The sequence below is a fragment of the Martes martes genome, assembly GCF_963455335.1.
Source record: "Martes martes genome assembly, chromosome: 4".
Taxonomy (NCBI): domain Eukaryota; kingdom Metazoa; phylum Chordata; class Mammalia; order Carnivora; family Mustelidae; genus Martes; species Martes martes.
The window spans coordinates 1,598,396-1,615,540 of record NC_137891.1 but is presented as its reverse complement, the minus strand read 5'-3'; the positions used below and the strand labels follow the sequence as shown (position 1 = coordinate 1,615,540).

Sequence of the window (17,145 nt, the reverse complement as noted above, 5' to 3'; positions counted from 1 at the left end):
CGCGGGGGGGGCGCCGGCGCGGGGGGGCGGGGCGGACCACTAAGGGCGCGGGGGGGGCGGGGCGGGCCACTAAGGGCGCGGGGGGGGGAGGGGCGGACCACTTAGGGCGCGGGGGGGAGCCGGCGCGGGGGGGGGGCGGGGCGGACCACTGAGGGCGCGGGGGGGGCGGGGCGGACCACTGTGGGCGCGGGGGGGCGGGGCCCGGGCCTGCGGCACCTGCGGCCTCCGGCGCTTCCCCTCCCCCGGCCGGCCGCGCGAGGTGGTTCGCTCCGGCGGCGCGGCGCTCCCGGCAGGCTGGCAGGCGGGGCGCGGGCACCGTTGCCGCCGACACCAGGGCCGTGCCCTCCGCCGCCGCCGCCGCCCCCCGCGCCCCGCGCCCCGCGCCCCGCGCCCGCCGCCGCCGCGATGCTGGGGCTGCTCGTGGCGGCGCTGCTGGTGGCGCTCGCCTACTTCGCGCTGCTGGACGGGTGGTACCTGGTGCGCGTGCCGTGCGCCGTGCTGCGCGCGCGCCTGCTGCAGCCGCGCGTCCGGGACCTGCTGGCGGAGCAGCGCTACGCGGGCCGCGTGCTGCCCTCGGACCTGGACCTGCTGCTGCACATGAACAACGCGCGCTACTTGCGGGAGGCCGACGTGGCGCGCGCCGCGCACCTGGCCCGCTGCGGGGTCCTGGAGGCGCTGCGCGCGCTCGGGGCCCGTGCGGTGCTGGCCGCCTCGTGCGCGCGCTACCGCCGCTCGCTGCGCCTGTTTGAGCCGTTCGAGGTGCGCACCCGCCTGCTGGGCTGGGACGACCGCGCCTTTTACCTGGAGGCGCGCTTCATCAGCCTGCGCGACGGCTTCGTGTGCGCGCTGCTGCGCTCCCGCCAGCACGTGCTGGGCACCTCGCCGGAGCGCGTCGTGCAGCGCCTGTGCAAGCGCCCGGTGAGCACCCTCTTCCCCCGCCCCGGGTGCACGCCCCCCCGCAGGGCCCCCAGGGCTCCTGGTCTCTGAGCCAGCTCCAGCTGCCAGTGCCTCCTTAGGGGTGCCCCTGTCCCTCCGAGTACCACCCCAGCTTTGCCGTTGGATGCAGGACCTCCCTTCACTTCCCGGGAGCTCCGGGGTCCCTGAATCAACTCCTCGTGCCGGTTCTTAGCAGGGTCCCCCACCCCCACCCCGCCACGGCTCCGCCTTGCTTCTCCAGACTCCATGCCATAGCCTCCACCTTTCCCAGTACAGGGAACCCTGGACCAGTTCCCTCTCAGGCGTCTGAGTCCTGGTGCTGCTGGGTGCTTGGACTGTGCAGCTGCCGTCTTTGGTCCTTGGTTCTGAACCCGAGGGATGGTGTCGGTGAGAGGAGGTTGCTGGGAATTCCCGAGAACCTGAGGACACCCCACCCCTCCCCTTGCTCTTTTCACACAGCTTGGACAGAACCCCTGGGTTTGGGCTGGGGGGATTGAGACCCAGAGAGCCCCAGGTTGTTCTGCCTTTACCAGTTGGAGCGAGGACCCGAGTGCATGCGTGGGGCTGAAGGGCTCTCCCCAGGGCCTGCTCCTTCCAGCGCGGCAGCTACTGCAGCGTGGCAACAGGGGCCCTGGGGACAAGCTAGGGCACCACCACGGTGATGGTTTCCAGGGCACGCTCCTGCCTGAGGCGGGTTCCCAAAAGCTTCTCTGCAGCCTCCATGCCAAAGCCGGGGCCTGCCCCAACCCCTCGGTGCCCTAAACCAGGGCGCCGCCCTCTCTGGCTTTGGGTAGGGGCTTCCTGAGCCGGGAAGGACACAAGTGCACCTTAATTGTGAGAGGCCAGCCTTTCCCTGATATCAGAGGTGGGGAAACTGAGGCTGAGAGGCAACGGGAACCACCCAAGGCTATACTGTGGGCCATAGGCACAGCTCCCCAGTTTTCTGTCTCTGTCTGTCTCTGAACACCCCCAAAGGTCCTGGATGTCCCCCACGCCGAAGGGACGGAGATGCTCCACGTGTCCTTTTATGTGTAGGGACTGCGCTGGAACTGAAAAGCAGAGGGTGCCAGGCGGCCGGCGTGGGCGGGAAGGGGCTTCGCAGAGAGCTGGGGGAGAGCTTAGCAGACATACCCCGAGGACGCCCAGCCAGGGGCAGGAGGGCCAATGTGGGGCCTGGAGGGGCCCGGGAGAGCCTGGCCTAGCCCATGGGTCAGGGAGAGCCCCAGACAGTCTCGGGTTTAGTGCAGGGCAGTCTGAGTCTGGTGCCCAGAGATCCTGCCTGCTGCAACTAGGGTGGCCATGGGGCGACAGCTGGCCTACAGCCCAGCCACCGCAGCTGGTCCCCACAGCTGGCTGGGAGGACAGTTCTCCTGAAAGCCTGGCCTGGATGCTGAGCAGAGCACCCCTGTCTGCAGGGGAGGCCGGGGCTGCACAGCTCCAAGCCCTTCTGCCCCAGCTTCTCCCCTTGCCCCTGGGAACACCCACAGCCCATCTCCAAGGCCTGTGACCTCCCAGGCCTGAGCCCGCACCTTGCCTTCTCCCCAGCACAGAATGGTGGGGGGTGGGCCGTGGTGGTGGGCCATGGTGCGGCCTGGTGGGCGGGGGTGGGGGACGCGGGAGCCAGGCCCAGAGCTGCAGGTTTAGCGTCTCCTGATGCACTCGGGAAGGACAGGGGCTTCAGGCAAGCCCCTGTCCAGCACTTGCCCAGCAGAGGGGCTCTGACAGCCGCCCCTCCGCCCCTCCCCCTTCCGCTACCCCCCCTGCTCTTCCCTCCCTCCCCTGCTTCCGCCCCTCCGCTCCTCCACCCCCAGCTCTAGACCCCTGACGCCCTCTGAGCCTCCTCCCTCCTCCTCTCTCCAGCCAGCTGGCCTCGGAGACTCTCGCCTGGGTTCTGGGGACACACAGAAGGCTCGGATGTGGCCCCGTTGGGGAGACGGGCCTGGTGACGGAGGATAGGGTCGTGAGCGCTGGCCAGGGGGAAATGCAGACATTGAGGGCCTCGGGGAGGGGCACCTGGAAGAGGGATCAGCATGAGCAGAGGCGCAGAGGTGTGAAGGCAGCACCCCGGCGGGGGGCCCTTCCTGGCTAGCCGGTGGTGCTGGTGGTGCTGGTGGTGCTGGTGGTGGTGCGGGTAGGAACCTCACCGTCTCCCCCTGCAGGTGGAGCCCCCTGAGCTACCAGAAGACCTGCGGCACTGGGTCGCCTACAACGAGGCCAGCAGCCAGCTGCTCAGGGCCGAGAGTGGACTCAGTGACATCACCAAGGACCAGTGACCGCCGCGCCCTGACCACCGGCCTCACTCTGGGGGCGGTTGCCCTCCCGTCCGTGCCTGCCAGGGGTCGAGCGTGCAGGATGGCCCGGCTGGCTGGGCTGTCCCCCCCCCCCCCGCTGGAGTCGGCCCTGCCCCCTCCCCACGCTCAGGCCCTCCCTCCCCGAGCCAGTAATCGCTGCCCCCTCCCCTGCGCCATGCCGGGCACTGGACCCGGGGACAAAGACCCTGACCCAGCTCTGCCCTTGGGGCAGGGGTGATGAGGAAAGTGGGAGGCCCAGGGCCCTCAACGTGGGCGCTGTGGGGGTATGGGGTTGGAGGTAGGGCCCCAGCCGGCAGGTGAAGCCAGTTTCCATGGGCTCCAGGGAGAGGGCTTGGACCAGAGGGACTAGTTAAAGCCACTCTGAGCACTGGAGCCTGGAATTTGACCGGGCTGCAGGGGTGAGGCCTGATTCTGGCCTGGTGAGGATCTGCGAAGGGTCAGAACCGCATTTGAGGCAGAGCCCGGGGGCTGTGGGTGGGGGAGGGGCAGGCCCAGGGTGGAGTCGGGGCAATCAGGGCCCAGGCCGGCTGACCAGAGGGCAGAGGGGCTCCCCCAGGGCGCGGGTAGGGCCTGCGGGGCCAGACGCTGTGCCAGAGCCCGTCAGGTCAGATGGCACAGGGGTGCTGGTGGTGAGCTTCCCGTCCTAGCTGGGGCCTGCTGGGGGAGGGAGCGGGCTTCTGCCTGGGTGCCCTATGGACCTCGCCCTTGCTCGTCCGCACCCCTGGGTCCTCACAGGGCTGACCACTTGCCCTCCAGTCCGGAAGGCCTGGAGAGAAGCGGACGGCGGCCCAGAGCACTGACAGCAAGGCAGGGGTGCGCAGAGCCGGCTGGGGACTTGGGTCAGGGCCCCGGGGTGGGATTGGCGCTTGCTCGTGGGTGTGCCCAGGACGAGGGGCCGCCTGCCTGTGGTCCCCTGTGGCGTAGGCCGGAGCCGTGGAACCCCTGGACCGCCTCTCCCGCCCTGTCCGGGCAGCCCGCTGCCAGCTGGAGCGGAGAGCGCAGCAGTGCCCCAGCCCTTGCCTGCCCCCCACACTGACCTCTGCCGTACAGCCGCAATGGGAAAGCTGCAATGTTTCTGTTTTATTTAAAGAGAGCCCAAGATTAAAAGGTTTTGATGTCCGTGTGCCGGGGAAAGTCCTCGTTTGTCCAGTCCTGGCCCCCCGGGGAAGCAGGGGCCGCTCGCGGCGGTGTCTTCCTGGGGGGCGTTTGTCTAGGCTTCTTGGGCCCCCGTGAACTTAGGGAGCAGGTGGGCCAAGCAAGACGTGCTCCTGTCTCACAGAACACGGGACCGAGGCCGCAAAGAATGGCCCCAACCCCCTTGTAGGCCGCACTGCTTTCCTCGTCCCCAGCCCCTGGACCTGGCTGTCCCAGTCTGTGGGTGGCTGGTGCCCCTTTCTGATTTGGTCCCAGATCCTCCCGAGGAGTCTGGGAGGTCAGGCCTCGGAGCCTGGGGTTACCGAGGTGAGGCCGTAGGGTGGCAGGTGGGGCAGAGTTCAGCGGACCGTGGTGGGTAGAGGGTGGGGTCGGCATAGGGCTCCTTCTGCCAGCCCCTCGGCAAGAGTAAGAAGTGGGGCTGCCAGGACGTAAGGTGGCTGGGGCAGGGGGAGACGGCAGGGGCCACGTCATGCTCTGACCCCCTGCTCAGGAGGGCCCGGCTCTGCGGGCCTGGAAAAGAATGGGTGATTGGGAAAGTTGGCTTAGCAGCCGGCGTTCAGCGATGGGGGAAGCGATGCGGTCTGGCTGGGGTCGCATGGCAGCCCAGTGGTCTGTGGCCAGGGAGGTCGCCGGGTGCCTCGCTCTTGCCGCCTCCCAGGCAGGCCGGGGCGCCCTGGGCTGGCCGCGTTGGGCCTCGAGCAGCCAGCCTGCGGCCCACGAGGGCCCTCGGTCATCCCCGTGGATAGCTGCGCCTCCTTGTCTAACAGGTGTTTGGGCAGGTCCCGTGGGGCACGTGCGGGGAGTGGGGAGCTTGGGGATCGCCGCAGCTGTCAGACAGGGACACATTCCCCAGTGCGAGTGGGGACAGGGAAGGGTGCGCACACAGTGGGTCTGGGTCCCCGCGGGTCCACGTGGTGTGGGCGGCCGGCCGGCACCCTGGAGCGGGGCAGGGGCTGGGGGGCAGGATGGGTCTGTGCGTCTGTAGGAGGCATTCAGGGTGGTCAGGGGCGTCTGGGCTGAACGTCACTGTGTCCCAGGGGCCACTGCAGTTTCTCTGTCCTCTCAAAGGAAACACGCCCCAGACTGGGGCAGGGGGAGGGGAGGCTCGCTCTCACCCTTTCTGTGTGGAGGAAGTCCAGCCACGGAGTTCCGGAGGGGCTTGCTGACCGGGGCACGGGGCTGGCCCCCGTGGGGTTTGAGCGTCCCGCGCATGGATGACCTCCCATCCTTCTGCATTTTCTGTGACTGCACGTGCCCCCTCCTCCAAGGCCCCAAGTGTCCCCTGCCAGTGTGAGCAGCTCCGGCTAGCACCGTGGCCACCCCAGGGCCAGCCCTCCCGGGGCCCCGAGTGCGGCTTCCCCAGCTCCCGAGGCACACCGGGCTGTGCAGGGCTGGGAGCTTGTTCTCAGGCCTGCAGACCTCAGGGGCTCTCCTCAGCTCAACTTGGCTGCGTTCACGCGGGGCGGGGGCGGTGGGGGGGGCGGGGGCGGTGGGGGGGGCGGGGGCGGTGGGGGGGGCGGGGGCGGGGGCAGCTCCCGCCGGGGAGGGCCCAGCAGCCTGGCGCTCGGGCGGTGATGGGCAGGGGCGCCCTCTGTTGGCCGTGCCGGTGCAGTGCAGAGGCCCCGCAGGTCCCTGGGGCCACCGGCCTGCCTCCCCCAGGACTGGGGTGGCTGCCGAGCCTCCCACCGGCCCACCCTCCTCATCCCGAAGAAGGATCCTTGTCAGCCCCTGGATGCTGAAGCCAAGAGCTGCGGTGTCCCCATGGGGAGGCCGTGGCCCTGGCCCCTCGCCTCCAAACCCGGGGCCCGCTAGAGGCTCTCAGGAACACTGGCCGTAATGCAGAGCCTGGAAAGGGCCCCGCCCAGGACGCTGGTGGGCATTTGGGCCTGGAGAGGGGCAGCAGGCTCTGAGGCTGCTGTGTGCGGGGCGTGACTCCCGCCCCCACCTCCCTCCGGGGCTGCAGAGCCGGGTCACGACCAGGGCCAGCTGGGGGTCATCGTGAGGGGAAGACAGGAGTCTGAGGCCAGCCTGGGGGGCCATGGCTGCCCGTCTCCTGGCTGGGAGGGCTGCTGCCGGCCCTGCAGGGCACAGAGCCCAGTGCTGGCCCTTGGGGTCTGGGTCGAGCTGGCAGGTTCCATGCACATGGTTTCTTTTCATTGCAGCTGTCCCCGCGGCAAGGGTACGGTGGGCCCCTTGTCAGGGGAGGTGACCGAAGCCTGTGCAGGTGTGTGGGTGTTCGTGGCCCAGAGGCACCCCACCCCACACGCTCCTGGGGACGCCCGGGCTGGGCAGGCAGGCTCCCTGCAAGGCCACAGCTCTCTTCCCAGCTTCCCTGTGCTGGCCGGGTAGAGCCGGGCGTGCCCACCCTTGACTCCAGCTTCCTTCCCACCCCGGGAACGGGGAGTGGGCTTGATGCCTCCGGGGGCTGAGGGGAGAATCTGGGAGTGGGGGCAGACTCCCCTTGGGCTAAGGCACCGGTCCTGCCCTGAGGTGCCGTGGGACTGGTTTGCAGGAAGTCCAGCCGGGGATGCCTTTCTCCCCCGGAGCCTCCGTTTCCCCTTCTGTGAAATGAGTCCAAATGGCCCTGGGTGAGAAGGAAGGCCCGGGGCCCGGAATGTGCCTGACTCAGCCCGGCTCTCCTAAAAGCTGACTCCGTGGGCTGTCGGCACCCAGGGAGGAAAGCAGTGGCCTCTGCCTCGTCTTTATTTATCCTCTGCAAGGGTGGGAGACAGAGTGCCCCTGGCAAGGCTCTCAGCCCTTGGGGCCCGTGATTCACCTGAGGCTGGGGGAGCTCAAGGAAGCACGTGGGTAGAGGCGATCTCTGGTGGCGCTGGGCCCTTCAGGGAAGGACGTGGCCGAGGAGCGGGGCCCCCGGCGGCTGGCCCCCAGCCTGGTTCCCTGCATGGAGTTGCACAAGTCATAGAAGCAGCAGTAGACGGGGTGGGCGATTCCTATGCTGTCGGGGTCGGTGGCTACGCAGGAGTTGGCGCAGGAACGGGTCACCTTGGGGCTCTGGTTGAAGGGGTACTCTGCCGGGGATGGACAGGCATCAGAGCCCGCTCCTCCGCTGCCTGGTGCCCTCCCCAGCTGCCCCAAGTTTCAGGCACCTGCTCCAGCCCTTTTCGACCCTGCCAGGGACACCCCGTGACCCCCCAGGCTGGGCCTGGGAACTAGTCCGTGCTCCTCCCTCCAGGCGCCTGTTGGGGCATGCCGTGCAGCCTTGGGGGGGCCCGGAGCCCCGAGGCTGATGCAGCCCTTGTGCACCCCAGAGCCAGTCCGTGGGATCTCCACCGCTGCCCCCCAACCCTGAGGACCATTTGGGGAAGGTGACCACTGTGGGCCGGACTCACCGGACTCCACCCGCACCAGCACCGTCTGGCAGGCCGTGGCCTCCGGCTTGCAGCGAGTGATGTTCTTACACAACGAAATGGTTGTGGGCTGCTCGCATGTGAAGCATTTGAAGGCCTCACCTGGGCGGGGGATGGGGCAGACCTCATCACCGGGCCTCGAGGGCCTTCTGGGAGGCTGGAGCAGAGGCCAAGTGCGGTCTAGCCCCCGGGCAGACCCCCCGGGCCCACCCCTGCTTGACTGAGACCCTTCGAGGCCCAGGGCTCCAGCCGGCGGACCGAGCGTCCCCCACTGAGCCTTGGTTTTCCTGCCTAGAAAATGGGGACTTGAAGCCGGTCCCGAGCGAAGGCTCTAGGGCCCAGGAGGCTGATTTAGGTGCAGGGAGGTGAGCCTCGGGGGTGCCTATGGAGGCCTTCTGCCCCAGTGCCTGAAGGGCCTCCTCCCGGCTGAGGAGGTAGGCCAAGGGAGGCCGATGACAGGTCCCCTCCCAGCCATCCCGCTCACCGCCACGCACGCTGGATGCTGCGATAAGCAGCAGTGGGAGGACAGCCCCGCACCAGGCCATCTGCCACGCTCGGAAGCCGGGACAGGCAGCACCAGGGCCGCCTCCGTGGACACTTATACCCGCCCCACGGGGCCTGCCAGGGCGGTGGCGTAAGAGGCGCGTGAGTCAGCCGGGCGGCACAGGGTAGGAGTGGGAGGGAGCGGGCGGGACGGTGGGCAGGCGGGCAGCATCACTCCCAGACCCTCAGGGAGGGAGACCCCCCATGGCTGGAGCCTGTCTGGTGCCGGCCCGCAAGGACACCACCCAGGCACCAAACGGGGGCCTGGCCCGGACGCAGTCCAGTCTCCTTCACACCCAGATGTCCCCCTCCTGACACAGGAGCCCACCAGAGCACAGGCCCGGGGGCGCGGAGTCAGGCCAGGTGCAGAGGAGGGTGGGCGCCTGGTGGGGTGGGGATGGTGTCACGTGGGTGGGATGGGCCCCCCAGGCTCCTCTTGGGCTGATGGGTGTGGGCTCCAGGCAGGCCCCACGGTCACTGCCAGCCCCTTCCCTACAAATGACCAAGCCTGAGCTTCCTGATTTTAGGCCCCAGACAACAGGGCTCTGCCCAACCCCTGCCTCCCGGCCTGACGGCCTTCTCCAGCTGTTCACAGCCCACCTCTCACCGCAGGCTTTCCCGCGCCTGCACCTTTGTCTGTTCTCTGCCTCTTGGTGGGCGCCCTCCCCGGCCTCCCGTCCTGGCCTCAACTCTCCCCCGTGCTGGAAGGTCCAGGCCAGGTGCCCCTCATCCAGGGGTCTTCCTGGTGTTCCAGACCCTCTGGTTTCTCTGTCCTCTGACGGCCTAAAGGGTGGTGGATGGGAAGATGGATGATGGATGAGTGGGTGGGTGAGCGGGCGAGCGGGTGAGCAGACGGGTGAGTGAATGGGCGGCTGGGTGGGCGGTGTTTGAGGAAGTGGATGGGTAGAAGGTGGAGGGGGTGGCGGGGGCACGCGTGAAGGAGGGAGGAAAGATGGGGGGAGGCGGTAGATGGTGGACGGAAGAGCAGGTGGCTGGGCAGGTGGCCGAGGACAGATTATGAGTGTGCTGCAGGCTGGGTGTGTGGAGGGCGCCCTGCTGCTGGGTATGGAGTCACCCCCCAGCCTCCCGGCGGGATGAGGTGCTGGGAGGAGCGGGGACCGGCACTCAGGAGGTCTTGGTTTCGGTCCTGGTTTCGGTCTTGGCTTTGCTGCTGGCTGCACATGTGGCCTTGAGGTGACTCCCTTGCCCCTCTAGACCGTACTCCAGTGGGTGGGATGAGACTAGGGACCCAGGGCGGTTTTGAGGGCAGGTGTGACGGTGCCTCGTGGACTGAGGAAACAAAGGGAGGCGCTGCTTGCCGAGGGAGAGACTGCGGTTGCTGCCAAGCCAACAGCCGGGCCTCACATGGCAGGTGCGGGCGCGGACAGCAGCCGGGCGGCCCTTCCCCAGGGCCCGGTCCCGCGACTGCGCCCCGGATGTTGCAAGAGGACCTGGGGAGTGTCTGGTGTGGAGTCTGACAGACTGAGTGGGTCCTGGCCCCACCTGACCTCCTGTGTGACCAGTCTGCTCACGAACCCTCCTGACCCCCTTTCTTTCACCTGCGAACCAGGCAGAACGTCCTGTGCCTCCGAGGGCAGCTGGGAAGACAAGGGGCGGACAGGAACCTGGAGCAGCGGTGGGGCGAGTGTGCCGAGAAGGCGGCTGGGGTGGGCAGGAGGGGGAGAGACCCCGTGTGCTGTCGGGGTCTGCCTGGAAGGGCCCTGGCTCTGGCTTCGGAGGGGAGGGAAGGCCAGGCAGGAGCAGTGGCCGGGGGGGGGGGCACACAGTGTTCCCATGTTTCCCTGGAGGGCTGTGTGCGTGCGTGCGTGCGTGTGTGTGTGTGTGTGTGTGTGTGTGTGTACTGGGTCCCAAACCAGGCTCTAGGGCTCAAGTGACCCTGCCACTCTCCTCACTTTTGTGAGAGACACAGGAGCGCCCCGAGGGAGGTGTGCTGAATCACTGGACGGGGCCTCTTCCGTGCTCAAGCCAGAGTTCAGAGCTACAACTCCAAACGGAGGCATCTTGACAGCGCTTGGCCGTGCCTGGCCTCCCGGGTTCCCTGCCTTTCCTGGAGTCAGGGGTCTCTGGCAGACGGTGGCCAGGCTGTGCGACCCGTCTGTGCTGGACACACAGTACAGGGCTCGCTGGGGTGGGAGGGTGTTCTGTCCCCCAGGATCTGGCTCAGGACCACAGAACCCCCGAGATGGAAGGTCTGGTCACAGGAGGCAGAGGTGTGGGGTTCCGGGGGTCCCAGGGGTAGCGGGCCTTCTGGCCACGGGTCTCCTCTCTCAGAGGCATGGGGTGTCCCTCGCCCCAGGAGAGACCTGCTTCAGGTCCCGGCTGCTGCTGTCTACCATCCAAGAAAAGGAAACCCCAGAAGGGGGGCGAGGGCTGACTGTGAGGGCTCTCTGGACTCAGAGGCCAGTGGGGATGAGCCAGAAAGTGGGCCTCCCAGCCCCAACTCAGGCTGGACCCCAGTGCTGTGCCCCCCTCCCAGGACCGGGCCAACTCACCCAGGGGCCCAAGAGGAGCTGCTGGAGCAGGAGGACAGGGAGGAGGCGCAGGTCCCAGGGTGACTGGAGGCCCTCTCCTCCTCTCCCCCTCTTGCCTCCCTTAGGCGGTCCTGGGGAGGGGCCAGCACTGGGTGGGAGAGCCGGGGCCTGTCTTCCTCAAGTCCATGGCCCACACTGTGTGTTTCCAGGACCACGTGTGTACGCGCACACGTGTGTATGCATGTGTGTGTGAACATCGAGTCTCAACCCAGATGCAGAGCTGGGAGCCCTCGGGATAAGAGGCGTCCGGGGTAGGTGACTCCCAGGAGGGTGATCTGGAGGATTTAGTGCTGGCCAAGGTCAAGATGGAGTGAAGGTCCCCTCTGCATTGGAGCTTGGGCTGCCCTAGGCCCCCAGGGAGTGGGGCTCGGTGAGCCTGGAGAAGGCAGGTGGTGGGTGTGCCCAGCAGCAAACCCCGCCGACCAACACAAGGGGACCATGTCACCAGGGGCCAGGCGAGCGGGCAGTAGGCGCTTCACGGATCGATCCTGGATCCCGGGCCACTCTGAGCCCACCTGGATCTTCCTTCCACCTGACTTGGCCTGCCCTCCTCTACCCAAACAATCTCTCAGTCATCCAAAGCCTGGCCTTAAGGGCCCTCTCCTCCGAGAAGCCACCCGTGATCCGACCCTGGCAGGTGCAGTACTGCCCTTGCCTGTGGGGTCCCGCTTTCTGTCCCACCACAGTCAGGCCCCCCGCAGGGCCCAGAGAGCAGAGCCCTGCCCGGTTTCCTGCCCTAGTGACCATCCCTGCTTAGCACATCTTAGGATGTGGAGAGGAGACAGACGGGGGCAGCCAAGTGGGTGAGGAGAGTCCCAGAGAGCCCAGAGGCCAGGAGGGTCAGGAACGGACCAGGAGAGGAGGGGCTGAGAAGGGGTGGGAGCGGGCCACAGGGCCAAGTGGAGGGAGCTGGACTCGAGGCTCAAAGCCCCCCCTGCCCTGGTGGGGCAGGGCTGCCAAAAAGGAGATTCAGGAGGCCTGGTGCAGGGACAGTGCTTCTTCAGGGACACTCGGGACTGGCTCGCAGGGGGCGGGGTGGGGGTGGGGACAGAGGTGGCGGCTCTAGAGGCCAAGGCTGCCCAGCAGGAGGAGCGCCAGCGCCAAGGCCAGGCGGCAGCCGCCGGCCAGGGCAGGGGCCCCGTCTGTGTTGCAGAGGTCTGTGTTGCAGCAGGACACGGGCCGGGTCTGGCCGATGCCGTCCACGTCCGAGGGCACACACTTGATAGCGCAGGACTTGGTCACCGTGGAGTCCCCCACGAAGGGGTACACTGTGGGCCATGTTGGGTGTCCGGTCAGCTCGCGAGCTTCAGGGCCCCCACGCCCAGCCCATGACCCCAGGGTGGCGTGACCCGTTCCCCGCCCCTCTTTCCTTCCGCCTCTGTGGGCCGAGTGCGGGCTCCCGGTTGGCTGTGGGAGGCCATCCCTTTCCAGGGAATCCCGCCTCCCCCCCCCCCCCCCCCGCCCCGGCAAGGGGAGGCTTCCTTTCCGTTTAAGGAAAGAAAGGAGGAGGAAGGGAGGCCTAACTGCTGGGAACCAAAAACCCTTTTGCAAACAAGTGGCCAAGGTGGTGGAGGCGCACTGTGCAGGGCCGGCCGGGGGGAGGGTCCTGGAGACGCTCTGACCCTGGGACCCCGGCCCCGCCACCCCAGCTCCCGCGGACCTCTCGCCCCGCCCCCAGCTCCCGCGGACCTATCTCCAGGGAGTAGAGGGTGGTCTTGCACATGGTCTCGTTGGCATTGCAGGTGGCGACGGTAACACAGCTGGACACACCAGTAGGCTCATGACAGGTGTAGCATTGCAGGGCCTCCGCTGGGTAAGAAGGGACAAAGGACACATCAGGCTTGCCCTGCCCCTGCCCGAGCCCCCATCCTGGAGGCCCAGGTTTGAGGGGGCCACGCCGTCCAGGCTGCAGGTGCCCAGCGGCCCAGACTCTGGAAGGTCTCAGGAGGTTTGAGCTGTAGTCCTCAGAGACAGAGCGTGCCCCTGATAGGCTCAGCCTGCAGGGCCAAGGTGGGGAGGGGACAGCTCTGGAAGCATCGAGGAGGGGCCTGCAGGGAGCCAGGCATCCCTGCAGGGTCAGGGAGGGCCTCGGTGTGGCGGGACACCCCCTCGGAATCCCAGCAAAGAGCAGCACCCAACGAGCGACAGTGGGCACCGGGAACAGACAAGGAGGTGTGTGGGGTGCAGGGTGGGCCGGGCTGGGCCTGGGGTACCCACAGGTGCCAGATTAACAAAGGAGCAAAGAGCCACAACCCAAGGACCCCGGGGAAGGTTGGGGTGTGGGCCGGCAAGGGCAGGGCCCCAGGGTGTGCTGCTCGGCGTCCCACCCACCACAGGAGACTGGCTGGTCTGACCAGGGCCAGCTGGTCCAAGCATAGCCAAGGCCACAGGCTCCTCTAACCCCACTGCGTGTCACTGTGCCTCTGGTTGATCTGTTTCCCCTCTGGCTGGGGCCCCCACTGCCCAGCTCCTTTTCTGGCTGGGTGTGGGGGCCCCAAGGGGCTGGGGCATCTCACCCCGGTGTTCTCTCAGACCCCCGTGTCAGCCCCAGTTCCCAGAGCCTTCCTCGTCTCCCAAGACGCCCCTGAGCCCTGCCTCCACATGGCCGCAGAATTGGGGAACATGGTTCTGCCCACAACCTCTCCAGCTACAGCCTTTCCGGGGTGCCCATGGCCCCCAGTGACATGCAGCTCCCCAGCGGGCTCCCAGAGCCTCTGCCGCCGCCGCCCCAGCCCTGGGGGGCGGCCCTTGGGGCTATGCCCTCCTCCCCCTCAGACACCTGCGCCCTTCCCTGCGGCTCACCCTTCCTCCCCACCCCGCCTCTCCTGGGTCTCCCCGGCTTCCTGCACTCCCTGGCCCCCCTGCCCCGCGCCCCTCACCGAGCTCATGGTCACAGGTCACCAGCACCAGCATCAGTAGCGCCAGCCGTGTCCCCCTCATGGTCTAGTCCTCACCCCGCTCTGCAGCACGCTCGCCTTTGGCCTGCCCGCGGGGACGGTGGACGCCCAGTGCAGCCACCCGACCGGTCAGCCAAGCAGATTAGTGGGATTGGGTTTCTTGTGGGCGGCAGAGGTGCAGAGACCCGCCCCCCCCACCCGCTGGGGCCCCTCCCGCCTGCACCGGAAACCCCACGCCTCTGTGGGTGCCCCTCCTGCCCTCCCTGCCCTCTCCCCCCTCCTCTACCCCCTCACAGCCCGGGGTCCCTTCCTGGCCCTGATGGCCCCTCTCTGTGATTTGGGGTCCCCACCTCCCTCTATGACTCCCTTCCCCGGGCTCCCCAGCTTCTCCTTCCTCCTCCACCCCGACCCCCACCCCGGTTTCTGCGTCTGCAAGGCACGCTTCCCACTGGGGTCCCCAGGCCTGCCTCCAGGGCAGAGTCTGGGTCTAGTAATTCTGGGTTTGAATGCTACCGAGGGGGCCTGCACCCCCCACCCCAGCTCCTTTGACGGAATCTTGCGGGGCACGGAGATATGGGGACAGACCGCTGCCGGGACAACCAGCCGAAGTGGACTGAGAGGCTTATGGGCACAAGGACAAGAAGAGCGCTGGGTCAACAGGAAGGTCGCGGGTGGAGGGCGGAGCTGGGGAGGGGCCAGGGTCACTTTGGGGACACTAGCCCCTGTGCCCACTGGAGGGGCAGGTACACCTTGGTTTCTAAAGAGACCACAGGGGCTGCCCCTTCGGCAGGGCTCTCCTGGACCGTGGTAGGTCAGGCCATCGACAGCAAGGCCCTTGCCCAAGGCCCAGACAGCACCGAAGTGTGGCTCCAGCCGCTTCTGTCCCCCAACACGCAGGCGCACACACATCCCCCCCAGAGTGCCTGCACTTCAGCCGCCCCGAGATGTCCTCTACCCGTGACCCAGTCACACCCTCCAGCAAGCCCACCGCTGTCAGGGTGAACCCCGGGGTAGGGTGGGGAGGGTTGTTGACGGGTCCCAGGGCCTCTTGCTGGGAAGTCAAGGCCATGGCGCCCAGACTCACTTGGGGCCGCGCTGCAACCCCACCCAACTCCTCCGTCTTCTCCCAGAGGGTCCAAAGCTTCCCCCTCCAAGACTTTGCTCCTGCGTTTCCTGTCACCAGGGATGCCCGTCCCTCCCCCACCCTCCTGGGGTTGATATTCTGTCTGGGGACTCCCCCCATCCCCACCCCACAGTGTTTATGCGGTACTTGGCTTTGCTTTGAGATCAGCTCCATGTGGGAGCTGACGGGTCCTGCGCCCCCCTGGACACTGGGTGGGGCCTGTGGGCCGCGTGCGTGGCTTCCCGGAGCACCCAGCCTGGGGAGCCACTTCCCCTCACCACGGCTCTGGAGACACGACACTAGCACTCAACACTGACAACTGACTCTGCTTCGGGCGTAGGATCGGACACTCCCGGCAGCTGCTGACCTGGGCAGGTCACCTTGCGCGGGCTTGTCTGATTTCACACTTGAGCAAGCCGCCCCGCAGCCGTCGACGCGGATGCCGTTAACTGGATTAGACACCCACCGCACACACCCTAGCTTCCTCCTTCGGTCCAGCCCAATTCCATTGCTGCTGCCGGGACCAAGCCCAGCTCCTCGTGCTCAAGGAGCCCCACCTGTGCTTTCCATCCAGAACACACCCCTGACCCCTGGGTGTTCACCCCTCCTACAGTTTCTGCCTGATCCCTGGGCAGCCAGGCTGAAACTTAACTGCAAATTTGCACCTGTCTACTCAGGTCGGGGAGGGATGTGGCTCAGTCAGAGTTTGGGTGGGCTCTGTCTAGGATGCCTCCATGCTGAGAGGTCTCCAGCCATCCCCCGGTCCTACTAGGAGCCTCTAGGGCAGGGCTCAGAGTGTGACCAGGGTCCAGACTCAGAGTGTGACAAAATCAGGGTCCATTGTGTGACCAGAGTCAGGGCTCAGAGTATGAGTAGGATCATGGCTCAGAGTGTGACCAGGGTCGGGGTCTAGAGTATGATCAGGGTTAGGACTCAGAGTGTGACCAGAGTCGGGGCTCAGAGAGTGACCAGGGTCAGGGTTCAGTGTGTGACAAGGATCAGGGCTCCGAGTGTGACCAGGGTCAGGGCTCAGCATGTGACCAGGGTCAGGGCTCAGAGTGTGACAAAGATCAGGACTTGCAGTGTGACTGGGGTTGAAGTGTAGCATGTGACCAGGGTCAGGACTTAAAGTGTGACCGGGATCAGGGTTCAGGATGGGACCAGGGTTAGGGTGAGAATGTGACCAGGGTCAGGACTCAGAGTATGACCAGGATCAGGGCTCAGTGTGTGACCAGGATTAGGGCTCAGTATGTGACCAGGAATCAGGGCTCAGAGTGTGACCAGCATCAGGGCTCAGAGTGTGACCAGGGTCAGGGCTCAGAGTGTGACCAGGATCAGGGTTCAGAGTGTGACCAGGGTCAGGGCTCAGAGTGTGACCAGGGTCAGGGCTCAGAGAGTGACCAGGGTCAGGGCTCAGAGTGTGACCAGGATCAGGGTTCAGAGTGTGACCAGGGTGAGGGCTCAGAGTGTGACCAGGGTCAGGGCTCAGAGTGTGACCAGGGTCAGGGCTCTCTGCTGCTACTCCATCTCCGGACTAGGCTTCCTCCCCAGCTGTGGGTGGCCTCCTCTGGGCAGTGTCTGCAGGCCCCCTGGAAGGCAGTGGGGTGTCTGGCTCCTGCTCACCCGTTCCCCTGTGCGGGGCGTCCAGCAGAGTAGCCTGATGGCTCCGTGTTTCTACACAGTGAAGAAAATGCGGGGAGTGACATTATCCCGGAGGCAGCCCTTTCTGCTGTATCCTTCCTGAAGGACCCCGATGAGGACGCGCCCTAATATACAGTCACCTGTGTGCCAGCAGGCGTGAGGCTGCTCCCATCTGTGCTGGGACACCTGGGAACCCTCCCTGCTCCCCACCCCCCAACGCCGTGCACTCCTTGTCACGTGATAGCGCTTCTGGTCCCCGCCCGCCATGGCCTGACCCTTCCAGGAGGTTTGCAGGAACCGTGCGAAAGACCCCCCTGCTCTTGATGGGTCCCACGCCTCGAGACTCAGCACCCCTGCCACGGGGTCCTAAATTGCTTCAGCGGGTGCTCACCCAGGCCTCACCAGGCCCTCACATCAGGAGCCCCGCCTTTCACCAGATTCTCAAGCCTGGAGCAGGGGGGTTGCGGGCCATGTGAGCGGGACTCCCCACCGCAGGTGTCTGGTGACGTTTGGGGGGGACCAGCACTGAACAGTTCCGGGGGCAGGCGGTGGACCTGACCACCGGGGACCGCAGCGCCCCACCCCGGGGCACAGAGGGGTGGCTTCCCGCCTGCCCTG

General features: G+C 66.9%; 3 protein-coding genes across 3 annotated transcripts; 1 reads left to right on the top strand and 2 right to left on the bottom strand.

The window, feature by feature from the left end:
- The first annotated feature begins 307 nt into the window (after nt 1-307).
- Nucleotides 308-4,367, top strand: THEM6 (thioesterase superfamily member 6). Its single transcript, XM_080802876.1, has 2 exons — nt 308-918; nt 3,096-4,367. The coding sequence occupies exons 1-2, from the start codon at nt 406-408 to the stop codon at nt 3,207-3,209; spliced, it is 627 nt and encodes a 208-aa protein (XP_080659002.1). The 5' UTR covers nt 308-405; the 3' UTR covers nt 3,210-4,367.
- Nucleotides 4,368-7,046: 2,679 nt separating this feature from the next.
- On the bottom strand, nt 7,047-8,371 carry SLURP1 (secreted LY6/PLAUR domain containing 1). The gene is made up of 3 exons (XM_080801821.1): nt 8,256-8,371; nt 7,754-7,873; nt 7,047-7,432 (listed from the first exon to the last, which is right to left on the bottom strand). Exons 1-3 carry the CDS (start codon nt 8,314-8,316, stop codon nt 7,176-7,178), a joined length of 438 nt encoding a protein of 145 aa, XP_080657947.1. The 5' UTR covers nt 8,317-8,371; the 3' UTR covers nt 7,047-7,175.
- A 3,478-nt stretch (nt 8,372-11,849) lies between these two features.
- Nucleotides 11,850-13,881, bottom strand: LYPD2 (LY6/PLAUR domain containing 2). The gene is made up of 3 exons (XM_080802513.1): nt 13,746-13,881; nt 12,556-12,675; nt 11,850-12,134 (listed from the first exon to the last, which is right to left on the bottom strand). The coding sequence occupies exons 1-3, from the start codon at nt 13,804-13,806 to the stop codon at nt 11,929-11,931; spliced, it is 387 nt and encodes a 128-aa protein (XP_080658639.1). The 5' UTR covers nt 13,807-13,881; the 3' UTR covers nt 11,850-11,928.
- Nucleotides 13,882-17,145: the final 3,264 nt, after the last annotated feature.

Coding starts and splice junctions, on each gene's coding strand:
- THEM6 (XM_080802876.1), top strand. CDS start 406: ATGCTGGGGCTGCTCGTGGCGGCGCTGCTGGTGGCGCTCGCCTACTTC. Junction 919..3,095: donor AGCGCCTGTGCAAGCGCCCG/GTGAGCACCCTC, acceptor CTCCCCCTGCAG/GTGGAGCCCCCTGAGCTACC.
- SLURP1 (XM_080801821.1), bottom strand. CDS start 8,316: ATGGCCTGGTGCGGGGCTGTCCTCCCACTGCTGCTTATCGCAGCATCC. Junction 7,874..8,255: donor AGCATCCAGCGTGCGTGGCG/GTGAGCGGGATG, acceptor TCCCCCGCCCAG/GTGAGGCCTTCAAATGCTTC. Junction 7,433..7,753: donor GCTGGTGCGGGTGGAGTCCG/GTGAGTCCGGCC, acceptor CATCCCCGGCAG/AGTACCCCTTCAACCAGAGC.
- LYPD2 (XM_080802513.1), bottom strand. CDS start 13,806: ATGAGGGGGACACGGCTGGCGCTACTGATGCTGGTGCTGGTGACCTGT. Junction 12,676..13,745: donor GACCTGTGACCATGAGCTCG/GTGAGGGGCGCG, acceptor CTTCTTACCCAG/CGGAGGCCCTGCAATGCTAC. Junction 12,135..12,555: donor CCTCTACTCCCTGGAGATAG/GTCCGCGGGAGC, acceptor CATGGCCCACAG/TGTACCCCTTCGTGGGGGAC.